The sequence below is a fragment of the Protopterus annectens genome, chromosome 14.part0, assembly GCF_019279795.1.
Source record: "Protopterus annectens isolate FY-2018-M chromosome 14.part0, PAN1.0, whole genome shotgun sequence".
Classification (NCBI taxonomy): Eukaryota; Metazoa; Chordata; order Ceratodontiformes; family Protopteridae; genus Protopterus; species Protopterus annectens.
In genome coordinates this window covers 160,460,198-160,487,802 of record NC_056748.1, presented here as the reverse complement: position 1 = coordinate 160,487,802, position 27,605 = coordinate 160,460,198, and the positions used below count along the sequence as shown (strand labels likewise).

At 41.6% G+C, this 27,605-nt stretch overlaps 1 protein-coding gene across 1 annotated transcript in view; it reads left to right on the top strand.

Annotated features, from left to right (window-relative positions):
• The window catches only part of TDRD1 (tudor domain containing 1), a 2,513,511-nt gene that overhangs the window by 60,706 nt on the left and 2,425,200 nt on the right, over window positions 1-27,605 (top strand). Inside the window, exon 3 of the mRNA XM_044055533.1 lies at window positions 6,353-6,410. Coding sequence (XP_043911468.1) covers window positions 6,353-6,410 — 58 coding nt within the window. The remainder of the gene's footprint in view (window positions 1-6,352; window positions 6,411-27,605) is intronic.

The following is a 27,605-nucleotide window of genomic DNA, read 5'->3' as shown; positions in this document are numbered from 1 at the left end:
TTGCCTCCAAATTACAAAGCTGGTCCTTCTACCATCCTTCAGGTTTTTTTTCTCTCCTTCTTTCTTCCTTTGGGAAGTTATTATGCTAGGTGCTATTGCCTTTTGTCATCAAACGAGATCTGGGTACTTACCGCCTTGCATCATGGGATATGGGGCTGCCTCGAGCTGGTAAAAGTGACTCTCGAGCTTAGCAAGTGCCGAGTCGGAGCCGAGGATCGGCTCCGAACCTATCAAGCAAGAAAGAAGGCGAGAGAAGACAACTAACATGGAACGTTATGGTAGGTACATAACTTCTCATTTTGAGGAAATACTCCATTTCATGAGACGTTTCCACTGGAAGGCACAGGGAATATCCACACACTAAAGAGAGGGTTAGGGAGTTCTTGACCTCCCAGAACACAAACCTTTGGCTGTTCCTTTTGTATCGGATGTTGTAGAGGATGTTTTTATGGATTCTTAAATGAATCCAGATTTCTACCTCCAGCTCCTCGAAAATCAGAGCGTTTTTACAGGGTGCAGGACTCGTATAAATACCTCTTCAGAAATCCATCTGCTGATCCAGAGGTTGTCATCCCCGGACCCAAGGGAGTAAGAGCCAGCTGTTCAAAAATCCCTTTACCTGCTGACAAAGCAAGGCCATTGATAGGTTTGGTTAAAAAAAAAAAGTTTACACTTCTGCTACCGTAGTCATGGTGGCATTTTACTGCCGTTTTCATTTGATCAAATATGACAGACTATTTTAGATCAAATGAAACAAAAGATTTTCTCACCGTAGGAGAAGAGCATTTCCAAGGAATTAAGACCTTTGCCATTCCAGCTCCTAGGTGACTAGGCACTCATTACACTGTGGCTGTGATGTTATGAAAGCATCTGGCCGAGTTGAATTATCTGTTTCTATCATTAGAAGGCATGCTTGGCTTGGGGAACAGACACTGACAGACCACGTCAAATCCAGCCTTCAGTATACTTCCCTGGATAAGGACTTCCTCTTTAGACTAAAAGCTGAGGCTGTGCTCAGATTGAAAATGAAGCTAAATCTGTGCATATTGTCAAGGACTTCCTCTGAGTTCAACCTTCTAGGTTTAGTAGGAATTTTCTCACTAAACAGTGGTTCTTTCCCTCTTAGTCGAAAAGCAGGCAAAGGAAATCCTAGTGGGGAAAGACCTCAAAGGAAGCGTTAATCACAAAGGCCTAGCAGTGGTCCTTGGAAACACCCAGGCAGGGGAGTTCTAGGCCACAGGGCCCTGGCAGAGCGCACAGCTTGATTCCACTTACAACTAATCTAATTAGAAAATTTGATCAACTGTTTCCACAAAGACAAAAAGATGTCTCTCCCCCTCTCTCTTTTTTTTTTTTTTTTTTGTATCAAAATGCAATATCTCCAGTTAGATTTTCTTCACACTTTTCATGAGAAATCCCTCCAAGACCAGGTCAGAGCTCATTCTGCTAGAGATGCCTCTTCAGGTCCCTTTTCTAGGGTTTGGACTCGCTGTTTTAAATGTAGTCCCAAGCAGTGCAAAAATTTCAAGGGCCAGAACCAGTTCACCATATGTTATCTGCAAGGCATTCCAGATTACCGTTCACCTCAGCCCTTCTTCCAGTCTGTATAGAATTTCTGGGGATCTTCCCATTAGTGAGCTGTACTGCTGAAGTGATCACATAGGTTCATAGGTGTGTACTAGGTTAATGGCCCTGGATCCTTTACAAGCCTAGCCTATAGAAGTGCCCTGGCATTGTGCCGCCAAAAGTTGGTTCCCAGTGCCTCTATCAAGTAGAGCCACTGGAGTGATCCCCGGGGTGAACTTTCTATTACCCATCCACTCATCAAGATCCCTCTTGAAGAGGGACAGCGAGGTGCTCTGCTCGACATGTATGGGAAATCTATTCCAGAGCATGAGCAGTCTCTGGATGAGAAACCTGCCCCTCCAGTGTGTTCTGTTCATTGTGGCAATGAGGTTGAGGTCTCTGGAGCATGTGGTGCGAGAGATTGGGATGTCTTTAGATGTAGCGTTTCTAACAGAGCTGTGTCAGACACGGCTTTTAAGTCGAGGAGAGATCGCTTCTAAGTAGGCAATATGAGACTGAGAATAGCTGGAGTCTTTTGAGTCTGTCCATTAGGACATGTGTTTAATGCCTAGGATCCTCTTCGTGAGGTACGTCTGTGCCCTTTCCAGCTGTTGCAGGTGTTTAGTGAAGTACATGCCAAATGGGGCATTATATTCTATGATTGGTCTAATGAGGGAAGAGTAGAGAGATGATAACCTCTTTCTTTCTGGATGCAAAGCCCTTGGTAATGAGATGTGCCACATAGGAATTTCTGACCACAGTGGCAATGTGGTGGTCAAACGAGAGGTTGCTGTCAACCTGTGTCCCCAGATCTCTTATAATGCCTTCAGTGTTCAGTGGGCTACCATCAATGTGGTAATTAGTAGGAACCGAGTTTTTCCCAAAGGGAATAATGATGTATTTTAGGCATTAAGCTTAAGGCCATAGTTTCAACACCAGTCATTGGTCTCAGTGAGGCCTTTCTGTGGGATGTCTGCACACTTGGGGAGTTAATTATGGCTCCCAGCTTGCAGTCTTCAGCCAACTTGGTCAGCCAGAGTCCTTCTGTGTTGGCCTGGACATCTGAGAAGTAGATGCCAAACAGAAGAGGACCCAGGACCGATCCCTGTGGGACTCCATTCGTGACTGGTCGGTATTCTAACTTGGAGTTTGCTGCTTTCCCACTGTGGGTTCTATCTGTGAGCCAATTTGCAACCCACCTAGTGATGTAGGGGGTTGATGGCTAGTTTGGAGAGTTTATCAATAATTCCCGAGTGAGGAATGGTATCAAAGACCTCGGCCAGGTCAAGGTAGGCTAATGTGCACTGCCTTACCTTCATCCACAGCCCTGGTGACTGACTCAAGGAAGTCAACCAGGTTGAACAGGCATGATTTCCCTTTCACAAAGCCAGATTGCGTGGGGTCTAGAGTGTGGAGATTTCCTATATCTTTGTTAATCAGGTCCATGATGATGCACTGCATAGCTTTACATATCTGACTCATCAGGCTAATGGGGCCATAATTCCCAGGGTCTGTAGTCGCTCCCCCGTTATGGATAGGGATGTCTGTAGCATTGCACCATTTGGTAGGGACAAAGCCTGAGGCGAGGCTGTGACTGAACAGGGCACACACATGTGGTGCCAGTTCGCTTTGTATTTCATGTAGAACACAGCCAGGGATATTATTGGGTCCCATGGAAGTGGCATTCTTGGTCTTGGACAATGCAGCTTTAACCTGTGGTGCAGTAATGCTGGGTGCCTGGCATTCTTCCAGTATTGTGATTGATTTTTTACGGGGGGAGAGAGGGGTAAAGTTGGCATTGAGTCTGTTGGCCAGTATGTTGCCAGTATCTGTTGGCTCCGTATAGGAGATACCATTGTGCATTAACTTAGAGCAAATCTGGGTATTGCCGTAGAGGTTCTTTATTTAACTATAGAATGAGTTGCGATTGTTTTTAGTGTCTGCCGCAATTCTGCCTTCATAGCTGGCTTTGTACGATATGATGAGGGATCTTAACTTTTTGTTGAGGGTAATAATGGAGTTTTTCCATAGGTTCATAGGTAGGTACTAGGCTATCTGCCCGAGAGCATTTATAAGCCTAGCTAGAGTGCCAGCTTTTGCCACCCCATTGATTAACTGAGCCTCTGTCAAGAAGGGTCAGTGAAGTGATCCCAGGGGTGTATTTTCTGTTACCCATCCACTCGTCTAGGTTTCTCTTTGAGTGTTAGTGAGGGGCTCTGCCTAATGTAGTTAGGAATTTTGTTCCAGAGCATGGGGAGTCTCTGACAGGAATCTATCCCTCCAGCATGTTCTATTTATTGTTGTGGCGAGGTTTAGCTCACTAGAGCGAGTGACTTTGATTTCTTTAGGTGGAACATGTCCATCAATTCTGAGTTGGACATGGGTTTGTAAGTCAGGCAGACATCACCTCTGAGTAAGCAATATGCGACAGTACAGCTGGAGTTTTTCCAGTCGGGCTGCATAGGACATATATTTGAGGCCAGTAATCCTCTTGGTGAGGTACTTTTGTGGTCTTTCCAGCTGTTGGAAGTGTTTTGTGAGGTACATCCCAAATGGGGCATTGTACTCTGATGGGTCTGATGAGTGACGAGTAGAGGGGCACTATAACCTCTTTATTTCTAGATGTGAACCCTTTAGTAATTAGATGGGCTACATAGAAGGATTTCCTAACTACTTTGGCAATATGATTGTCAAAGGAGAGATTAACCTGGGTCCCCCAGATCTCTTATTACCCCTTCTGTATTAAGGGGGCTGCCACCTATGTGGTAATTCATGGGTGTTTTGTTTTTCCCAAATGGGATGACTGCATTTTTTGGCATTTAGCTTGAGACCATAACTTTGACACCAGGTGTCCGTCTCAGTAAGGCCCTTTTGGAGAATGTCCGTGTCAGCCAGAGAGTCAACTACAGCTCCCAGTTTGCAGTCATCGGCAAACTTGGTTAGCCATAGTCCTCCTGTGTTTGCCTGCACTTCTGAGAAGTATATGCCGAACTGCAGTAGGGGTCCCAGGACCGTGCCTTGTGGGACACCACTTGTGACTTGCTTAGAGTCCAGACCTAGAGCGTGCTATTCTTACCGTGTGAGTTCTGTCTGTAAGCCAGTTACAAGTCCAGTCTTGGGACTTCTCCTTTTTCTGCAACAGTTTCTTCCTTCTGTTGTAGAGTTTATTAGTGGCAGGGGACTTCCAGATTGGCTTCCTTTTTATGGAGGAGAGTGTCTTGGTTCTGTTGGGTATGGCTAGTTCCATGCATTTATGTACATGTTCATACAGTGCATTGGTGTACTATTCAGCAGTCATGCAGCTATTTTCCATTGCATGGGTGCCGTGAAGTTAACCATCTCTGTTTTTAGGAGCCCAAAGTCAGCTTTGGAGAAGTTTTTGAAGGTGGTTACCTTTGCCGGCAGTGTGGGTGAGATGTGGATTTCCATGGTGATTTAGTTTATGGTCAGATCTGACCAGGGAGGGATTGACTGTTGGTGTAGAGCGACAGTCGCCCATGTTAGTAATAACCAGGTCAAGGATGTTACTTCCTCTAGTGGGGGCCAGAATGAGCTGGTCCAAGGCATTGGAATTGACTAATTCGAGGAAGCGTTGTGCCAGTGTATTGGTGCTGGAGAAGTTTTCCCAGTTGATGGAGGGGTAGTTGAAATCTGCTAGTATGAGTGTTGGGTTGGACCTTGGTAGATTCCAGGGTGCGTAGGAACGTGGAATGAGAGTCAATGGACTTGTTTGGGGACCTATAGCAGGCTATGACCTGGATCTTTATCCACATGGACATATACTACAAGAGTAGTAGTTGAAATAGATCAGTGTTTGAGTATATGCACCCTCCCTCCTTCTCTTTTCTTATTTTCTTTATCCGAGGTGGACCTACCCTTTTCTATCCCTACCCTACTGACTTAAGTCCTCTTCCTGCAATTTTCTTAGTCAGTCTAGTATTCATATGTCCCTTGTGTACTAGCACGTACTGTTGTGCATAGCTTTCAAGTCCAGCACAAAGCAAAAGGTGGCCCAACTTTAGTAATGTTTCAGGTGTACAGTATCCTTTGCAGTATACCTGTAATTAGTGAGCAGTATTGCAGTGGTCATCTATTCAGATGTCCACTGTTAATGTAAGATTTCCTTCCTTAATCACTGTTGCAGTATTACTTAGAGTGGGGATATCTTGTTAAGACTAGGTGAATGTCCAGCCAGCATACCAAAGCCGTGGGCTCTTTCAAGTGCTGTGTGTAGAACAATAACAATCGATGTCAGGAGATACTGCTGGTTGCTTTCTCGGATGTATTTTCTTTTACAGTAGTGAAATGCAGTCACTCACTTAAATATGAGCACATCTGCCAAATTGTGTTCTGGGATGTGCGCTTTTTGGTTTCTCAGTTTCAGTATTTTTTTCAATCCAGTTGATTCTGTAATTGACCACACAGTCTAACAACAAGATGCTTTATTTGTGGTCCAAAAGATGTAAAGATCAGTGGCTGGACTGTTTTGCTTATTGGCCCACTATATGTTAAGCAATGAATTGTACAAATACAATAAAAACAAAAAATAGAGTTAAAGCACTTTTAATGATGTAAGTAAATAAACCACAGGAGACTAAAACAAGGCTGTAAACCAGTTGTGGCATAAAGTCAGCTCGGCAGCAAGTAGTCCACAAATTCTGACAAAAAGATGGACAATTGTGGTAAAATCCAAGAGTAAATCAGGCACTGTTGTCAATCACTTCAGTTTTGCTTTTGTTTTCTGCTGGAATTTTATTTAAAATATTAATGCTTGTTCTCTCAACAGCAGTAAACCAGAGAAGTGTCGCAAACTGCCAGAAGAGAAGACACCAAATGATCTAAAGGTAACATTTATTGTGTTTAGTAAATGATCTAACATTGTAAGGGGGAGCTTATCCATAATTGTGAAAGGTTAAGGCTTCCTTCACACTATTTAATATTGTTGATGCTTGCTTTTAGTTTTAAGTTCACTGATCTGTTAGCCACTTCCCTTGGTAGTGTTTATTTTTTGATTGACATTTACTGGGAAAGTCAGGCTGGATAATTTTATCCTTTTTCTGTGGAGGCTCGGGAAGACTCCACAAATGAAAACGCAAAATCTACGTGAGTAAAAACTGACGCATTACAGCATATACTGTAAACATATAGATAGATACTTATGACATGAATCGGGTAAAAACTGACGCATTACAGCATATACTGTAAACATATAGATCGATAGTCATGACATGAATCGCATAAATATACCATAACTGAAACAAGATAAGTACAAGATAACGCATAAATATACCATAATGGAAACAAGATAAGTACAAGATAACGCATAAATATACCATAATGGAAACAAGATAAGTACAAGATCGCGCATAAATATACCATAACTGAAACAAGATAAGTACAAGATCACGTAGCATTGACATGCTGACACACATAAATATACCATAACTGAAACATAAGTACAAGATCACGTAGCATTGAAATGCTGACACTCATAAATATACCATAACTGAAACAAGATAAGTACAAGATCACGCATAAATGTACCATAACTGAAACAAGATAAGTACAAGATCACGCATAAATGTACCATAACTGAAACAAGATAAGTACAAGATCACGCATAAATGTACCATAACTGAAACAAGATAAGTACAAGATCACGCATAAATATACCATAACTGAAACAAGATAAGTACAAGATCACGCATAAATATACCATAACTGAAACAAGATAAGTACAAGATCACGCATAAATATACCATAACTGAAACAAGATAAGTACAAGATCACGCATAAATATACCATAACTGAAACAAGATAAGTACAAGATCACGATAAATATACCATAACTGAAACAAGATAAGTACAAGATCACGCATAAATATACCATAACTGAAACAAGATAAGTTCAAGATCACATAGCATTGAAATGCTGACACGCATAAATATACCATAACTGAAACAAGATAAGTACAAGATCACGCATAAATATACCATAACTGAAACAAGATAAGTACAAGATCACGCATAAATATACCATAACTGAAACAAGATAAGTACAAGATCACGTATAAATATACCATAACTGAAACAAGATAAGTACAAGATCACGCATAAATATACCATAACTGAAACAAGATAAGTACAAGATCACGCATAAATATACCATAACTGAAACAAGATAAGTACAAGATCACGCATAAATATACCATAACTGAAACAAGATAAGTACAAGATCACGCATAAATATACCATAACTGAAACAAGATAAGTACAAGATCACGCATAAATATACCACAGCTGAAACAAGATAAGTACAAGATCACGCATAAATATACCATAACTGAAACAAGATAAGTACAAGATCATGCATAAATATACCATAACTGAAACAAGATAAGTACAAGATCACGTATAAATATACCATAACTGAAACAAGATAAGTACAAGATCATGCATAAATGTACCATAACTGAAACAAGATAAGTACAAGATCACGCATAAATATACCATAACTGAAACAAGATAAGTACAAGATCACGTATAAATATACCATAACTGAAACAAGATAAGTACAAGATCACGCATTAATATACCATAACTGAAACAATATAAGTACAAGATCACGCATAAATATACCATAACTGAAACAAGATAAGTACAAGATCACGTAGCATTGACATGCTGACACGCATAAATATACCATAACTGAAACATAAGTACAAGATCACGTAGCATTGAAATGCTGACGCGCATAAATATACCATAACTGAAATGAGATAAGTACAAGATCACGCATAAATGTACCATAACTGAAACAAGATAAGTACAAGATCACGCATAAATGTACCATAACTGAAACAAGATAAGTACAGGATCATGCATAAATAAACCATAACTGAAACAAGATAAGTACAAGATCACGCATAAATATACCATAACTGAAACAAGATAAGTACAGGATCACGTAAATAAACCATAACTGAAACAAGATAAGTACAAGATCACGCATAAATATACCATAACTGAAACAAGATAAGTACAGGCTCACGTATAAATATACCATAACTGAAACAAGATAAGTACAAGATCACGCATTAATATACCATAACTGAAACAATATAAGTACAAGATCACGCATAAATATACCATAACTGAAACAAGATAAGTACAAGATCACGTAGCATTGAAATGCTGACACGCATAAATATACCATAACTGAAACATAAGTACAAGATCACGTAGCATTGAAATGCTGACACGCAAGTTAGTTTGCTACTCTTAAAGCAAGTCTGTCCACCCACAACCCCCTTTTCCCACTTTTTGCACATGGGGTCGGGGTGTCACTTCAGTGATGATCTAGAACCAAAGTTTACACTGCATGCTTGCACAGTCACACCTATAGTCAGTTCAGTGTCTAGTCCAGCTACTGCATGTCTTTGGAATGTGGGAGGAAACTGGAGCACCTGGAGTAAAGCCACACGAACACAAGGAGGGCATGCAGGCTCCAGACAGAAGAAACCCCAGCTGAGAATAGATTCGGGGAACCTCTTGCTTTAGGGAAACAATGTTATCCGCTGTGTCTAAATATCAAAATGGAAAATTCAAACCGTGGATAAACAGGAGGAGAGAGTTAGTACAATTGTTAAAGGTATGAAGTGGAGTTGATATGGAGGCAGGAAAAGTGAGTAAAAGCAAGATTAAGAGTAACAGAAATAAGAGTAACAGAAATAAAACCAAGGTAAAGGAGAGATATGGTGTATATAGGAATTAGAGGAACAGAAACTGAAATTTTATCTAGAAGAGAAGCAGTTGCAAAGCCAAGAGTCAAAAGAATTATTTTTGTTGCAGCTTAAACAAACAAATGTTACATGTTACCTTGATGATGCAGGGATTGTCTTCCAGACTTCCGCTACACAGTGGGAGTATAACCACAGTTATTTTAAAGCTTATAGCTGTCAAGTAGAATTTTGTCAGAAGTTCACATGTGACTATTTGTGAGCTGCTGGCTGAGACTTGTACTTACAGCTGGACAGAAAGTGAGACTAAATATAATTGTGTGAGAGAAGTTTGTTAAAATTTAGTTGATGGGAGGATTTTAGCCAGTTTAGAGTCTAGTGCTGAACAGTGATTATTATTTTTGTTTTACTTTAGATTTTAGGGTGGCCTCAGTTTGGTCAAGATGGGAGAACCATGTATAGAGAGGGGACTGGCTGTTTAGTGGCAAAAGTGACTGGTGAAATGCAGCAAGCTATTTTTTGGCTCTTTATAGCATTCCTAACTTTTTTGAGATTTTATATTGCTCCGCATGTGGAGGTTATATTTGAGGTTGTCATCTATTGTACCCCCAGCAATTTTGTGTTCGTGTTCAGGCATAGACTTAGCTTCCAGATTTGATTTCTCTAGCAATGCATTTTTCACTTTCAAGTTGTTTTGAGTTGGTAGTTTGAAGGCGCAGAAGTTCTCTCTCATGGTATGCAGTAAGTTATTATATCAGTGAGGTATAAAGTGGATTTAGTTTGTCGCTGGAGTTGACTAGTCGTGACCTTAACAATTAAATGGGATACAGAGCATCCTTTCCTTATTTTATTAGACACACGTGTTTTCAGTTATCTTATGCTATTCTGCTTAGGTATTCAGTGATGTTGCCTTGTCATGATTTAGCCATTACATGTTTTGTAATCGTATTTTTTTTTTTTTTTTTTTTTTTGCTAAGTCTTGTAATGTTACATTTAGTGACATTAAAGTCAAGACCATTACCACCACTGCAGCAAACTGGGTATTTTTTGTAGACCATCTTGGGTGGTTTTGAAATTTTGTTAAAGTAATTATGCAGTCATATATGCATATGGTTATCTAGAGATAATTTCGTAGGTCTGTTTCTTGAGAATAGTCTTAAAAGCACTGACTCCAGTAAAGTGCCCTTTGGGATACCAGTGGTGATTGCTGTCAAACTTAGATTATCTGGATTATGTTCAGGGCTGTATTTGTCAGCCACAGTGCTAGGACTTCCAAGTTTGTGTTCATGAATGCAGAAGTTATGTACCTCATTAATGGTATTCTGATGAGAGGTGTTGTAGTTGACGGAAATATCACATCTTCTATCAGCTCTCATTTATTGCATCAGTGCTTTAAGTGGTGATGTCATAAAATTATATATCTATGACCTGTCTTTTGATCTTATGTTAAAGGTGATCGTAACATGATCTTTAATTAGAGAAGATATAATCAAGGGTTTAGGAAAAGTGATCCTGTGTTTCAGTGTAGTATGTACGATGGCAATTCTCATTGCTGTAGTAGCCTTTTGGCTATGTGGGATGTATCCTGCCTAAGGTGCAACAACCATGACATTTAATAAAGCTCTGGCTCCTTCCAGCACCTTCACTTTTACTGCCAGTTGCTGGGCGGCAGTCAGAATGAAGAAATTTTCAGGACTTACTTGCCACCTCAAGAGGAAGCAGCTTTGAATTTCCACTTGATAAGCATTTGGACCTGTATCTTCATTCCTGGCAGGTATACCCATACAAGGGTACCCTCCCACACAGATTTTTTGACCTTTTAAGAACATATTACTTTATTTAGCGACTAAAAGTGGTGTACCCCCCATAAAGAACCTAGTATTTTTTTTTCCCGCAATATCTGAAGTTTCCTGCCAGGGACCATTGTTTTTAGTGCAAGGATTAATTTTTGATTTGTGAGCTTTTTTTGGTAAGAATTTGTTTATGCAGATTTTGTGACAGGATTTGAAGATTGCAAAGTGGTTTAAATGGGCAGAAATCATTTTATACGTATTTAGGACTTGTCTGCACTCAGTTACAACTTACAATTTTTTTTCAGCAATGTGCATTTTTGTAAACTGCAGTTTTGATAGGAATGTGTGTTATTTTTCTGTATATTTGTGCTATAAAAAGAAGTGTGTGTGGGTAGTAATTGTTTCTGTGCTGCTTGTGAATATCTGTGAGACAGCTTTCTTTCTAACTGACTTTTTCCAGCACTGCTTACTGTCTTTTTCTGTCCTTGTCCCTTAGCCGCAGCATGGAGTCTTAACTTCAGTCCTGTCTGCTCTTTTCCCTTGTACCTAAAAAGAAGAGAGACAGCAACAATGAGCCTTTGCCACTACCCACTGGCTTAGTTACTACCTTAGCCATTTGTAATTGAAACTTTACATGTCAGCTGTTGTTCCTCGGGCCCTTCACTTTATTCTCAGGAATTCTCTGGTGTAGTCTTTTCAGCTACCATGGTTTCAGCTATGATATCTTCGAACGTTCAAGTGTGTCTGCAGGCAAGGAAAAAACATCATCTTTGGGTTGGTTAGACCCCCCCCCCCCCCCCCCAGGGGGATGCTTCTCAGTGTCGGCAGGGAAAGAGACCTCTTGAGAGGGCAGAACTGCCATCTCTTGGTCTGTTTTCGGTCAGGGTGTTGCCCACAAAATAAGTAGAGGATCAGATATTTTTTTTAAACCTTTATTGAATCATCAGTTGTGACATAGACACATTTAAATTTATATAAATGTAATCAAACTGTATTAACAAGTGCATGTTCACAAACATTATGCTTAACATATATTGCTAACCTGAGCAACATTACATAAATTATTAAATTCCTGCCCTTTTTATTAAACAAGAAATATCTTTAACAATCACCTATGACATAGGCAATCGTACATCTATTCTGCATGAATATGTATATGAATGAAAACAAACCACACCAACACAATCCTAGTTGCAAGCATTTTATATCACGAACCATTGACAACGCTCCCAGTTGCAGACATTATATATTGCTTATAATCTACCCAGTCATAGTCAGTCAGATATTATATAGCCCATTTAAGTTCTGCCTTCTTTTAAACCTCATTCCTCCCCTGCATATGCTTTTCCCACAATTCCCATTTTTTTTCCTATGTAGTTATAAAGATCTCAACTCCAGTTTTATCTCTGTTACTATATTCACTACTTCTAGTAGAGATGGTTTAGATTTTGATGGTTTAGATTTTGATTTCCAATTTCTAGTAATTGCTTTTTTGGCAGCTACCATAATTAGACATAGCAAGGCCTAACCATGTCTAGGCAATTCTAATTCTGTATCAGGGCTCAGAAAAATCTCCTTCGTCACACCAATCTGCCTACCGAGGATCTCAGACATTGCATCCTGCAGAAAATCCTTGAGGTTTGCCAGCTCACCACACTTGCAGAAATTTTGTTCCCAATTACCTCTTTCTTTGCAGTCACACCTCTAGCATTTGCTTTCTACCTGATGAAAAATCACCTGGCGTCTATTTGGGGTATTAATATGCCTATATATAAAGTTTTCCAAGCAAAAATCCTAAATCTTGATTTTTGTTGCATATTTCGGAGACATACATATATCCTTCCAGTGTTTGTGAATTGCTTATCCATTCTCTTCCCAATCCTTTCTAACCTCTTCTGATTGATTAGTTCCTAGGATATTTTCTGCCACTTTATAGAAATAATAATATTCTTATTCTCCTTAAGAGCCTGCATCCAAAATCCCAGTCTCTCCTTGGTTCTTGAGCCCTCCCATTTTCATCATCCTCTCTTTCCACTTTGAATTATAGTTTTCTGCTGGTGCTATGTATAAGAGTCTTAACTGTGTATCTCTGAAATACCCCCTCAAATGGGGTAATCCCAGTATGCCCTGTTCTGCTGGAAGAATCCGCTTATCCTACTTGACTGTTGCCATCTTCCCTTCCCAAAAAGGCCTTCAGGTCTTCATTAATTGCTGTCCACAACTTCTCCTCTGGTTGATAAAAAAAAAATATGCCTGACCTATGTATAAGAGTAATGGGACTAAAAACATTTTAACTGCTTATATATTACTATCCATATAACAAAGCTTCAATTTTTTCAGTTTTTGTATCATCTTTTTAGTCTCTTCCCACAATCCTTAGCTGCCACACCAGAATTAATTTTAATCTGTACTCCTAAATACTTCATTTTATCATGTCCCATAAATATGCATATTGCTGAACTAATTCATACATGGGTACATAATTTACTGCCTTTGCTTTAGCTTCATTAATTTTGTATCCTGAAAAGATTTGAAACTGCCTCAGTGTTCCATAACACTGGAATGTCTCCTCATGGTTTTGTCAGGTATAAAATATTGTCTGCAGATAGAGCCAGCATTTCTGAGCTCCTTATTTTCTTTGTTTCTGTTATATTTCGAATCCTTGGCAAAGGGAAAAGAGGGTGCACCCCTGCCTGGTTCCTCTCCTCAGCAGAAATGATCAGGAGGATCCCACCCACTTTAATTTTTGCCTCCAATCCCTCGTATATCCTCCTAATCAACCTTATAATTTTTTCGGGAATTGCAAATGCTTCCGTTGCCTGCTCATAAAGTCTCAGCTTACTCTGTCAAATGCTTTCTCTGCATCAAGACCCACCAGCAACAATGGCATTTTCTTGCATTCTGCTTCCCTCTGGGTCATCCGTGTTCTCTTGATATTGTCAGATGTTTGCCTCGTCTCCACAAAACCACATTATTCCATATCTATTAATTTTGCCATTCTTTTAGCTAGTGTTTTTTTTTTAAACAAAAAGGTGACTGTATGCATATGTTGCGTTCAGGTCAACCCCCCCCCCTCTACACACACACTCAGGCCCCCACCACAACCACACAGCCATTCTAATGTTCCATTACTTGATTATTTTTCCCCAGTTGCCATAAACACTGTTCAAAACTCTCTATGCATACTGTTTTTCTGCTTTACTTCTACAGTGATTACAGATATTTGGATTTAATTTAAAACTTTTATTTCAAATTTTACAGCACAAACACGGATAGACATTTCCTAAACAAAGCAATGCTATCCCGCATTGAAAACAGATTTCGCATTAAAACTTCTGTGCCTCTGAAACTCACATTCATTGAAACAGCATTGAAACCCACATCAAAGAAAATTGATCTGTCCAGTGGCAGATTGTTGACCTTTGGGCCGTTTTCAGATAATAGGCCCCTTTAACACATCTTTAGGACCATGCAAAAGCTCTTTGATTCACCTTCCTGATTGTATTAAATTATAATATATAATAGTGATATCTCTTGTACAATACAGTACCACTTGTTAGTGTGTTTTAAATTTGTAGCCAGTAAGCAATGAAACAAAGCATATGAACCAATAATGCCAAAACTGCCCAATTCAGAAAATTTCAACCATAAAAGGTCACTCAGATTTCTGCTATTACAATCCCAGGAATGCACAAACACCAAAATGAAACCTTGAACCAAGTGACTCCTTCAGTAAAATGTCCAGGTATGCACATGTACCGAACTGAAACATTTCCCCAAGCGACTGCTTCAGTAATATGTCCAAACATGGACAAGCACTAAAAATGAAAGAATCACCCAAGTAATCTATACAGTAATATGTTTATTCATGTGCTAGCATTAAAATGGCCCTTTTACCCAGCTGACAGCTTCGGTAATCTGCCCAAGGATGCTAGTAATATTCAGCTTATAATACGTTATACAGTGTTAGGAAAGAATCAAATTAGGTTTGTGTGGAAATGTGCAGGTAAAGAAGATGAGGGGTACAGTACATAGACTAAAGGATATTAGGGGGAGCAAAAGAAACGAAGTAGTAAAGTTGTAAGGGTAAAGAATTAGGAGAGGGGGGAGAGTAACTCATAAGGTAGAATATGACGTGTTAGATCTAATAATTGGAAACTTTTGTAAAACAGAAAATATAAATTAGTTTGTGAAGGTGTAGAGAGAATGGTTGTTTGAAAAAAGAGGGGTGTGATGACAGATGGAGAGAAGCTTAGTTTGTAGTTATAGAAAGATGGAATATAGAATAATGGCAAATGACAATATGTAGTTATGATAGTTCTGGAAAGATGGGGTAAAGAATAGTTGCAGATGATAGTTAAAAAGATGGTGTAAATCAAATGAAGTATTTTAAAAAAATGATGGCTCTTATCTAGTTCCCCCTTGCTACAGATTCACTATGGTGTTCGTGGAGACTGGCCAGGTAAATTAATCTGAGCATTTTACTTTTGATAGTCTGAATTATGAAAGTAACCTAATTCATGGCAGCAAGAAGTGCATATTACAAACTTCTAAACATGAATATCTTTTTATTTGCTTGTTCTTTCTGTTCATTCAACCAGAAAGTTGTTTGCAGTGAAGGCAATGGGAGATGAAGTCTACAGTTACAAAAACTAAAAGTTAAAACTTATGATTTATGTAAGATTCCATAAAATAATTCAGCATTGTCAAAAACAAGGTTGGCAAAATGGTTAAGGTGTTTACCTTACTGATACAAGGTGCAGGGTTTGATTCTTATGTGGGGTAATTGGCGAGGCTTAAAATGGCCCACAAGGGCAGTTAGCTCTGTACTAAACTATGAACTGTAAACCCTAATATGCAATATTTCTCTGACTAAGGTACCGCAAAGGTAGGAAAATATAAATGTCTACTCAAATGATGCAAATGAACAAACCTCAGTATGTAACTACTACCCTTCATACTACAAGTCATTGCATGGAAAAAACTTATTTAAAAAAAAAACTACTAAGACAGATAACGTGCGCATACGCAAAAACTGCTCCAAACCTTGGACAATAAATTCCTTAAACATATGCACCTCATTATCAATAAACCATCAGACAATGCATTTAACCTAACTCCAAAACTTGGAAACGTGCTTCACAGTTTCCAACATTTAAAAAAAAAAAAAACAATCTCACAAATCACAACCAACTACCAAACAGTTGCAGTAATTTGCCCACTATCATGAATACTAGAAAACCTTATGCAAACAAATGATACAAACACATTAGAAAATATGGTTATTTTAAATGATAAATACGGCTTCCATAACAAGACTTGTAACAGCCACACAGGTTAAGAATCTGATTAATATGCAACCTGAAGAAGATCTTAATGCCAATGTATTTTTTACTGACCCACCAAGGACATCTGATGCGGCTGAGCATATGCATTCGTTGGACAGTTTAACAGGATACGGTCATGTCATTTGTTTTCTCTTATGTGGTATATATTCACTATTATGGGTCTCTATGATTATTATTTTTAAATATGTCTTTTACGTACATATTTGTATCACTTTATAGAATCCTCTAGTGGAGCTTTTCTCCCCCGGCCTCCACTGAAAATGGACATGTATCCAGCTAGACTAGCCTGGTCAACAAATGTAAAATAAAATAAATATGGGGATATAGTAATCCAGAAGCTATGTTTCTTCCTAAATATTTCATGAAAACAGTGGGTAAATCTCCTCTATCATATAAATACTCTAATATCCCTCAAGGTTCCTTGACTAGCCGCTGTTTTTAATCCTTACAAGTAAACTCATTTTTTTCCATTTACCAAGATAAAACTGCATCCTTGCATGCAAATAATATAGTCCTATTGCAGTGTATAAGGAATCAACAAGGGCCCACAAAAAGACACTAATATGTAGCGAGTCAGAAACTAGCACAGGAATTAACACAAGGACATCTGCTGCCAGGGAAAGACATTCTCAAACAGATCCATTACTCTACTGTGTTGTCAACAGATCATTCTTTTTTGCCGTTAAACTAATGGTAACTTAAAAATTTAATATGCAAGTAAACTCCCATTTGTAACCATCAATAAAATCATTGGAAAAAGGCTTGTTCTTCACATCAGCATTACAGTAGACATACAGATTTGTTTTTTTAAATGTAACAAAACTGTTCCAGAAAAAAAAGATGCTCCTTCACACTGTTTACCAGGATATTGCATTCAAGTAGAAGTGTAGAAATTCATATTCTGTATACATACAATTGAATCAACCAGATAGCTAAAAATGCTTGCTTATTTGATCAATTTTGCTTCCACTTTATACGGAGTTGACACCTCCAAAACACAGCAATGCAGAAAAGTTTACACGCTCAAATCAGACTGTAGCAGTCATCAGATATCAACACTGCAGCCGAAAGTCTTCTCATTATTTGACACTCGTACAACTACAGCTTGCCTAAAACATGTAGACTGCATCTGCTCATCTAGTCCAAACCAGAATGCACAACAAATTAATGCTATACTAGCTACATCTTTGTACAGTTTCTAAATAAAACACATGGTTAACTCAACTTCATAAAAAAAAAATGTTCAGCAACACCAAAGGTCAGATCTCACTTGCACTGCCTCAAAAAGAATTATGGGACCACATTTCTGTAAACTCACCCAGTAAAAGAAGGCAGCACGTGCCAGAAAATACTCCGAGATCTAATAGTTTTGTAAAAAAAAAATATCCCCACAAAAACTGCAGATTTTCATGTATGAAAACTTCAGTATGCAACAAGTCTGCAGCACCAAAACAATCCGTTAATTAAATAAGGGCGTGCAGCAACAGATAAATGAAAAAGACCTTCCTGCTTGAGTCAAGGTTTGATTCTATGCAAAAAAAAAAAAAAAAAAAAAAGACCATGATTGAATGGAAATGAAGATGGGGGTGTGAATAATTATGGTGCGGGTGGTTACTGGGCAAAAACAGAAGAGGTTGGCATGTTCAGATGAAATCAGGGTAAACAACAGTGTGAACCATGGGTGACTTGTCACGAGTATCCAGCAGGTGTGAGAATACATTTTGGTTATAAATGGCAAGCTGTACCGGTAAGCGCTCACTGAGGACATCAAATAAGGAAGAAAAAAATGTTTGACCAAATGACTTCTTGAAGTGATGGGATCATTAGGAAGAGGAGGAAAAATGTTACCCTGTGCGGTTTCCCGTAGTTGTCCTTTAAACACATGCACACCTACTTACCACTCACTTGTCAGTTCATAGTCCGCAGTCCAACCGCCTTCAGGAATTCAAATTCCGCATGCTCGGAAAAAGAAGATGTAAACAATCAGTCGCACAGACGCAGAAGACCTTCGGCGTCTGTGCGACTGGACGCAAAGGGTGTTCTGGCCCTTAAAAAAGTAAGATTTGTTTTTATTTATTTATTTATTTATTTTTGTTAAAGAAAATTAATTTCCCTTCCCCCTGCTAGCACAGCAACAGAAGTGCCAGTGCACTGTACTGGCACGTACCATCTCAAAAAAAGCCCTGCTTTTAGTCATTATAGACATGAACACTTTACAATCATGGTTTAGTATTGAAGTGGGCCTGTATGAAGCTGGATCTGATGGATCTTAACCCCCTCCAAGTATTTACAGCTACCACTGCTTTCTTCCAGGATGTTGGTACGTCTCTTATAATAGTGTTGAGCAGTCATTTTTCTCTCCTAGCTTATCTCTTCCTGGGGACTTTCCTGTAGACTGGTTGTGCATCACAATATTCATCATCTTTCTATCCCAACCATTAGTAATTCAGCCTCATCTACCTCTAACCTTGGCATACTTAATTCTTCCATAAACATTTCCATTTGTATCTTTTCTTGATTTCCTTAGTTCTCTGCTTTATACAGATTTCCAAAATATTTCTAATGTCTCTCCAGGATCTTTTGCTACCCTCCTTGTTATAAGTGCCCTAAGATCGGCGATGGCCCCTTCTACTTTTTGCCTGAGTTATCGTGCTAAGTTTTTGTGCTGTAGGGTTATTATCAAAGACTGCTGCTTAACAGCAATCTTTCAAAGCTGCTGTTAATTTTTGAGGCAATCCCTTATTTTCTGCTTAACAATCTGCAGTTGATCCTCTTGCTCTGTGAGATTCCCTCTATTCTGCAATGCTTTAACATTTGTCAGTCCCTCTAAATAATTCTTGTTACTTGTTAAACATATCTCCCTTTCTTTTATTTCCACCCTATTTGTAAACTCCACCTTAATTTTATCCCATTCCCTAGCTATATTTTCAGAAGTTATTTCTATCCTCTCTTACAGCTCCTGAATAATCTGCACTACCCATTCCGTAAATTCCTCTCTTTTCAACAGATGGGATGGGAAAGTGCCAGTGTCTCATTTTTATTTAATTATCCTGTGTGATCTGAAATAGTTACTGGGTACGTATCAAGGCCTTTTAATTAAGTGCACCTGTTCCTGTGAAATGTAAATTCTGTCTAGCCTATCCCAGCTTTTATATCTTGAGTACTACTATGTAAATTCACTCCGAGCTCCTATTACTGAATTCACATCTTCCATGCCAAATATTTTCATAAATTTCTACAAAAATCTGCCCTCCTTCGTTATACTTTCCCTTCTGCCCCCGACACATCTTCGCTGCTGCAAATCACATTCCATTCCCCACGTGTAAGTAATATTCCTTTCTGAAAACTGATTATCTGAAGTAATTAACTTAATTTGGTCAGCAACCTGTGGGTATCAGATCCGAATCGGATCCGAGCCGGCAGCTTTCTTAGCCAAAGATCCGAGCTCCTAGCTCCTCCCCCTTACCCATAACACCCTGCTATCTCCCTCCAGTCCTCAGATCTCATTTGCCGCGGCTAGTAAAGCACCTTAGAACGAGCTCTTAGTTAGGGTTGTGAGTAGAAGCTAGTTTAAAACTCTTTTCTTTACTACTCTTCTGTCTCTTATCTGTGTGAGTGTGTACTTTCTCTATCCCCTTTGAAATTAGTTTTCGTTAAATTTTTAATACGGTTAGTCCTATCTAGTCCCCCCCCTCTGCATGTGTGAAGGTGTGTAAGCGTGGGCCTCCCTTTCCTTTTCTGTTAAGATGTCTGAAGGCCCAAAAGCTGTGTTCTCTAAGTGTACCGAGTGTAGGCATAAGCTGTCCCCAGCGGATGGCCACACTCGGTGTGTTATTTGCCTAGGGGTAGATCACATTTCTTCAGGCTGCACTATTTGTGCAGCTTTCAACCCTAAGGCCTTGAGGGATAGGAGGTCGAAGCTGATTCTGGCGGGACTTTTGCCCCCAGACTCGGCTTCATCCTCCTCCCCCTCAGTGGTACCAGCCGCTGCTGCGGCTGCTCCACTTTCTATCTCTGCTCCCCTGACCAGGACTCAACCTCCCGCTTTGGTCCAGGAGGAGAAGGACTCCAGGAGAAGGGAGAAAAAGGAATGTGACAGGCATTGGAGCCACAAACGGCGGGCTGATTCAGCCCCGCCGTCGAAGCAGCTAGCCTCCCCTAAGGCGTCCGGGCCTTCCCCTTCCCGACTCTGTTCTCCACGTTTTTCCCCGGAGGAGGATACCCGGTCGCCCTCGAGGTCGTCGAGGCAGCCCTCCCAACCAGCCTCGGTGGCCTCATCTAGGTCCACTAGGAGTTTGTCTGACGCGGACATGGACCAGATGATGCGTCGATTTATTCAGGCTCAGCTGCAGATGGGAGTGCTCTTGCCCCCCCCTCCGAGGGAGAGCTCGACCCCATATTTTGCCCCTGTTGCTCTTCCTCTGACCCACTATCGGAGTTTGGAGTTAGCGGATCCAGGTAGCATCGGAGTCGGGGGGGGGGGGGGTCGGTGCCGACAGTAATCCTTACTTCGGTGCCGACTGCACCCTAGAGTCTGTCTGGTCCCTTTTCGATTCTGAGCTCTCGGGGCCGTGATCTGAGCCTCGGATCTGAGGGAGTCGGTGTGTCTTCGGCTCCGTCGTGGTCAGAGCACACTGGTCCTTCGGATCCGATCGTAACTGCTCTGGCCCCGATCCACATGTCTGAACCAAGGGGGCTGCTTTCGGATCCTAGAGAGAGCAGCTCACCCCTCGGCATTCGACATTGTGGAGAGGGTTCTTTCGAGGGATTCGAGACCCCAGGTTCTTGCTACTGGTCCTCCCACCATTCCCTCTCAGATGGGCCTATCCTCCATCATCCGGCCCCAGGGTCAGCCTGCGCTTACGTCCCAGAATATTCCTGTGGAGGAACAGGACATTGTTGGTGAGCCCTCCACGGACAGCCCCCCCGAGGAGGTACCTCACAAACAGTGTAAGAAGAGGCACTTGGACTCCCCCAAGTCCCTCACAGAAGACATGTTCTTAGAGGAAGGGGAAGGTTCCCCAAGGTCACCCCCCCCCCGAGGATGTCTCCTTTGGAGACATTATGGAAATGTTACACATTAGAGGGGGGGTGGTCTGCCCAAAAGCCTTCCTCGGATGAGTCTGTGTTTCTGGAGGCATTTGACGCAGGCCCATCTTCCTCTTGGGTGTCCCCTCCCGCTGACCCCCTGGTAGATCTCATCACTACCAGGGCATGGAAGGAACTTGACACTGTGGAGTCCATACCTAAGAGACCTGACAAGATCTTCAGCCCCCCTACAGACAGAGCAATTTGGAGCAAGGGTCCCCCAGTAGATGCCATGGTGGTGGCGGCTGCCACCAAAAGGGAGCAGGCACAAGAGTTTCTCGGTCCATCCTCCTGGCAAGGAGTCCCAGACGATGGACCATTCGCTTCAGCTACCTTCTCGGTAAGGTCATTGAACTACCTGGCAAATGTAATTCGACTCCAGCAGGACCTAATCAAAGAGTACGCTGGATCGCCCCTAGAGTCCATGTCGGCCAAGGATAAAAGAACCTTCTCGGCCCGAATGGCCACTCTAAAATCCGTCTCTTAACACCTTTTATGTGACTTCGCTCCCACGCCACGGAGGGAGTGGCTAGAGCTAGCGGAGCAGGCATAGCTTTATGATGACATGCCTGGCTCCGTCTCTGTGACTTTGCAGAACCCTTCAAGGCGTCCTTCGTGAACGCCCCCTTTGGTTCTACGCTTTTTGGCAAAACCGTCCGCGATACGCTACTCCAGAGCGAGAAAGACTGGAAGACGTCTGCCGTCGGGATCTGCTTCTTGGCTCCTCCGAGGTCCTTTTCCAGGAACCAAAGAGTACAAAAGAAGTGGTTCAGAAAATCTCAACAGTCCTGTTTCACTCCGGAATCCTCGTCCTTCAGAGGCAGAGGAGGACAGGGTGGATGCCGGCCCAGAGGCAGAGGGGGGCCGAAGAATTTCGGGTCAAGGGAACCTTTTTCCGATCGACCCGCACAGCAACCCTGAGGGGTTACCCGACTGCTCCTCTCTGGAGGCAGTCGGGGGACGATTTTCGGAGCACCTAGCACATTTGGGAGACCATTACAACAGATCACTGGGTGCTTCAAATCATATCCAGAGGCTACTCTATCCCCTTCCTACTCCCCCCCCCCGGTCCAGGAACCTCCCCGATGTCCCACCCAATCAAAGGGAGGCAGCAGCCATAGAGCTAAAGGAGCTGCTAAGAAAGAGCCATCCAGCATGTCCCCCCAGATCAATCCGGATCAGGCTTTTACTCCTGGTTCTTTCTGGTGCCAAAAAAGATGGGGGGACTTGAGGCCAATCCTCGACCTATCCACACTGAACCTGACGGTCGCCAAAGAAAGGTTCCAGATGGTCACTATTCAATCCATTCTCCCACTGTTACAGGAGAGCGACTGGATGTGCTCTATAGACCTCAAGGATGCGTACTACCACATTCTAATGGACATGCGATCCAGGAGGTTTCTCCACTTCCGGCTAGGAGCCAGCCATTATCAGTTCAGGGTCCTCCCCTTCGGTCTCACCACAGCCCCCAGGATGTTCACCAAGGTCATGGCAGTTGTAGCGGCCCAACTGAGACTCCAGGGAATTCAGGTTTTCCCTTATCTGTACGACTGGCTCCCTTCCGCCCCCACCAGGCATCTACTATGTTCATCCAGGAACTACTTCCTACATCTAGCCCTCCAGTTAGGGATCGCAATCACAAGAAATCCTCTCTTCTACCTACTCAGATCTTGGACTTCATAGGGGCCAGAATAGACACAACCCAATCAAAGGTCTTTCTAACCCCCCCAGACAGGCTCCGCAGCCTAACGCTCCATGTCCTGGCTCTTAGTCGTTAGCCCCTCCAGTGGATTTAGTCCTGAGGGCTCTAGGGTCCATGGCTGTGGCCATCAACCTGACACCTCTAGCTCATTTGAAGATGAGGGTTCTTCAATGGACCTTACAGGTCCCGTGGTCCATCCTGCAAAATCCACTGTAGTCCCCCATTTCTCTCAGTAGGGTTTGCAAGGAATCTCTACGTTGGTGGCTCCATTCCAGCTATCTACAGGAAGGTCATCCCTTCTCAATGTCCCCACCTCAAGTCACAGTGACCACGGACGCTTCTCACCTGGGGGGCATTGCCTAGGCAGAACAGTCCAAGGCACGTGGACTCGCACAGTGACCCTTTTGCATATCAATATTCTGGAGGTGAGGGCGGTGCTGTTAGCGTTGCAGGTGCTCCATGCCCTTCTTCCTCTAGGAACTATTGCAATCCAGACAGACATGTCTGTGGTCTGGTACATCAACAAACGGGGGAACCAGATCTTACCCACTTTGTCGAGAGGCCATGAGAGTTTGGGAGTGGGCGATATCCACCAACCGCTTTCTCATAGCAACGCACATACCGGGTCGGTCAAACATTCTAGCGGACAAGCTGAGTCGAACTATCCTCTCACCTTATGAGTGGTCTCTGACCCCTTTAGTAGCAAAGCAAATCTTCCTCAAATGGAGCCACCCTTGCTGCGATCTGTTTGCATTGCCTTCGAACACAAAGTGCAGCGAGTTTTTCGCTCTAATTCCCCCACTAGGGGAAGTTCCCAGAGACGCTTTGGTGCATGCTTGGCCATCCGGTGGTCTTTATGCTTATCGTCCTTTCCCGCTGATGACAGAGTTTTTGCAGAAAGCTCGTCGGTTGGGGAACAAAGTTATCCTCATAGCCCCATTCTGGCCTCGTCAAACTTGGTTCCCATCCTTACGGTCTCCTCTAGTACATCCTCCCTGGATTCTAGATCCCATTCCGGATCTGATCTCTCACCCCTCGGGTTGACGACCCCCAACCTGGACAACCTCAAGCTCTCTGCTTGGTTGATCCAGTTCCATTAATGGCTAGGACTCCTGGTATCTCATCCTCAGTTAAGGCGATCCTGGTGGCCACTCATAAGCCTTCTACCAGGAAGATCTACAGGAGCAAATAGAAACACTTTTCTATCTGGGCGGAGCATAAGAATTTGGACCCCTTTACCAGCGGTTCTGGAGTTCTTATCTCATATTTTTCATCAAGGGGCCAGTTCCTCGACTGTTAAGGTTCAATTGGCAGCGATCTCCCACTTCCATATTGGAAACAATCTTGGTCCCCTAGCTTCTTCGAAGATCTGCAAGACCTTCTTAAAAGGTACATTTCTCCTGAGACCTCCCATCAAGGATGCGGTTCCTCCATGGGATTTAACCCAAGTTCTCCAGGCCCTGACTAGTCCTCCTTTTGAACCTGCAGCTTCAGTTGACTTAAGGTATTTATCTTGGAAAACTGCCTTCCTAATTGCTATTACTTCAGCTGGAAGGGTATCGGAGCTTCAGGCTCTTTGTACCAAACCTCCATACCTTATCTTTCATAAAGACAGAGTTTCTCTCAGGACTAATCCTTCCTTCTTGCCTAAAGTGGCTTCTGAATCAAACATCAATCACTCCATCAATCTGCCTGTCTTCTTCCCAAATTATCAGAACAAAGGGGAGTACAGACTTCATTCTCTAGACGTGCACAGACAGTTGAGATTTTATTGACACAGAACTGCCGAATTTTGGAAATCTGAGCAGCTCTTTGTCTCCTTTGCTAAGCCCTTTCTAGGTAAACCAGTAACAAAAGTAACCTTAGCTAGATGGATTTCCCAATGTATCCTTCTGGCATACAGAAGCTCTGGTCGATCAGAACCCGTAGGGGTTTGTGTGCACTCTACCCGATCGGTTTCTACTTCTGCCGCCTTCTGGTCAAGAGTGCCTTTAGATGACATTTGTTCAGCAGCCACTTGGGCGTCATCTCATACTTTCATTACCCATTACAAGTTCGATCTAATATCCAGAGGGAGAGCGTCCTTTGGCTCTGCAGTGCTCCGGAATATCCTTCCATGAGGACCTCCCAAGTTGTTGGTAGCTGGGGACTCAGTCCCACAGGTTGCTGACCAAATGAAGTTAACTACTTCAGATAAAGAAGTTATGTACTCACCATAACGTTCCATCTGAGTGGGTAACTTCATTTGTCAGCAACCAACCCCCCCCCCTCCGTCCCCCGGACCTGTAGTTCGTTTCAAGGTTCTTCTGTTCAGTCCTAGCGGACATCAGGTTCAGGTATTCAGGTAGTTTTTTGCTATAGTATACTGTGTTTTTTATGGCAAACTCGATCTGAGGACTGGAGGGAGGTAGCAGGGTATTATGGGTAAGGGGGGAGGAGCTAGGAGCTTGGATCTTTAGCTAAGAAAGCTGCCGGCTCGGATCCGATACCCACAGGTTGCTGACAAATGAAGTTACCTACTCAGATGGAACGTTATGATGAGTACATAACGTCTTTATTTCTCCCACAGTTTTCTTAAGCTCCATTATAGCAGTTTTAGGTAGATTATAAACACATTGCAGTGTAATCCTCCTCTGCCAGTAGCCCCTTAGCACTACAAATCTGCCATTATTTTTTTATCCTCTTCTATCACTATTGGAGCTCCTCTTGCAAGTAACATAAGTACTCCTCCTTTACTTTTGTCCCAGATATTCCACAGAATAACCATCCTGAAAACCTGTTTTTTTTAAATCAAATTCACACGTTCAGCTCTTCACAGGTGTGTCGACTGTAACATAGCTATTTGCAATTTACATTTGTTAATATAGTTCACTAATCTTTTTTTGTAGTCACCTGTGAGACCATTGACATTTAAAGACACTACTGAAAGTATCATTGTATTAAAAAGTTGTTATTCCCATTACAACTTTTGTGCTAATGCATACACTGTTTGGCAGGTTGAACTTTCATATAGTTGTTTCTTGGCATATCCATTTGAGCCTGTCACCGCTTAAAAAAACTTTGTTTTATCTAAAGCCATCAAAAATAAAATATCCCCCTAAAACCTGTTAACTCAATATTAACACACGAAGCTATGCACATCTTCAGATATTGAAGTTTTACCCTCCTAATAGGAACAAATGTCCCAGACTGACGGCCACACTCAGACTTGATTTAACCTAACCTAAAAGAAAGGTTATCCATGGTAAGACTCATGGTGCAGCATGTGCTTCTACTAAGTGCTAACTGATTTTGTCTTGCCTTTGTAGCTCTCCCAGGTGGGAAAACCCCTGAATGTTTTCAGAAAACATCTTCTTAGCCAGTTTCTCTACCCACCTCCAGCGAATCACTCTCCACACTCTCCACCAGACTGTAACCAGTTTCTCCTTATCAGATTGTCTTTGTGGAGACATGAGAACCACAGTCAATTTCTTCTTGAGTTGTTTTCTTGGAGACATGAGGGCCAGATATAGAATTGCTACTAAGCATCTATTCATTTGCCAGAAATAAGCCTCATAATAATCAATATTCTTTTTCATTTAGTTGCTTTCTCTTAAAACTTGTTAGTAAATCAATCTGAGGTCCTTAGTCCAGTCATTCCTGCATGCTAGAATGAGAAAAAGCACATTAATTTTTCTTTCTTCATACTCTTTTTAACTGGCTTTAACATTGCAGTGCCTGCATTTCTTAAAACTGAACAAGACAGAGAAACGGGGGGGAAAAAGAAAAGAAAAAAAAAGCAGCACCTATTTACATTCCCCATTACACTTAATAACTGAGAAAACTTTACTTTATACCATGCAAAGAAAACCATGCACTAGAAAAGTAGTACTATTAAGAAAAAGTTTTCTTTACTTGGTTAACTTGATCTTCTCTTCCCCTCACCAAAGCATTTTTCCAAACATTAATGACATGAAGTATGGCATATACTTTAGAATCCCCCACAAGCCAACAAATAGTGAAAAAGTCCAATATTTCAAGATTTTCTTGTTTTGTCATATTTCAGAGATGGTTATTGCATTGTAATCCCACATTGTTACTGCATTTATTACTGTTCATCTCCCATATCCTGTCTCTGCTTCATTTCCAAAGTACTTTTGAGTCAACTGTCGTGCTCCCTTCATTCTCCACAACATTTTCCATGAAACAGTGGAAAAGGTTTCAGAATTAGTCTCTCTCTGGTCTTTACCAGAACAAGAAGAAGCAGAATCTCCTGTTTCATAGCTCACTTTTTGTTGGACAAGCTTTTGTATTTTCTCCTTAGCATGTACTTCATTAAAAAATGATTTTGTCTCTCCAGGGAGGAATACCTTGAAGACAGCTGGGTACA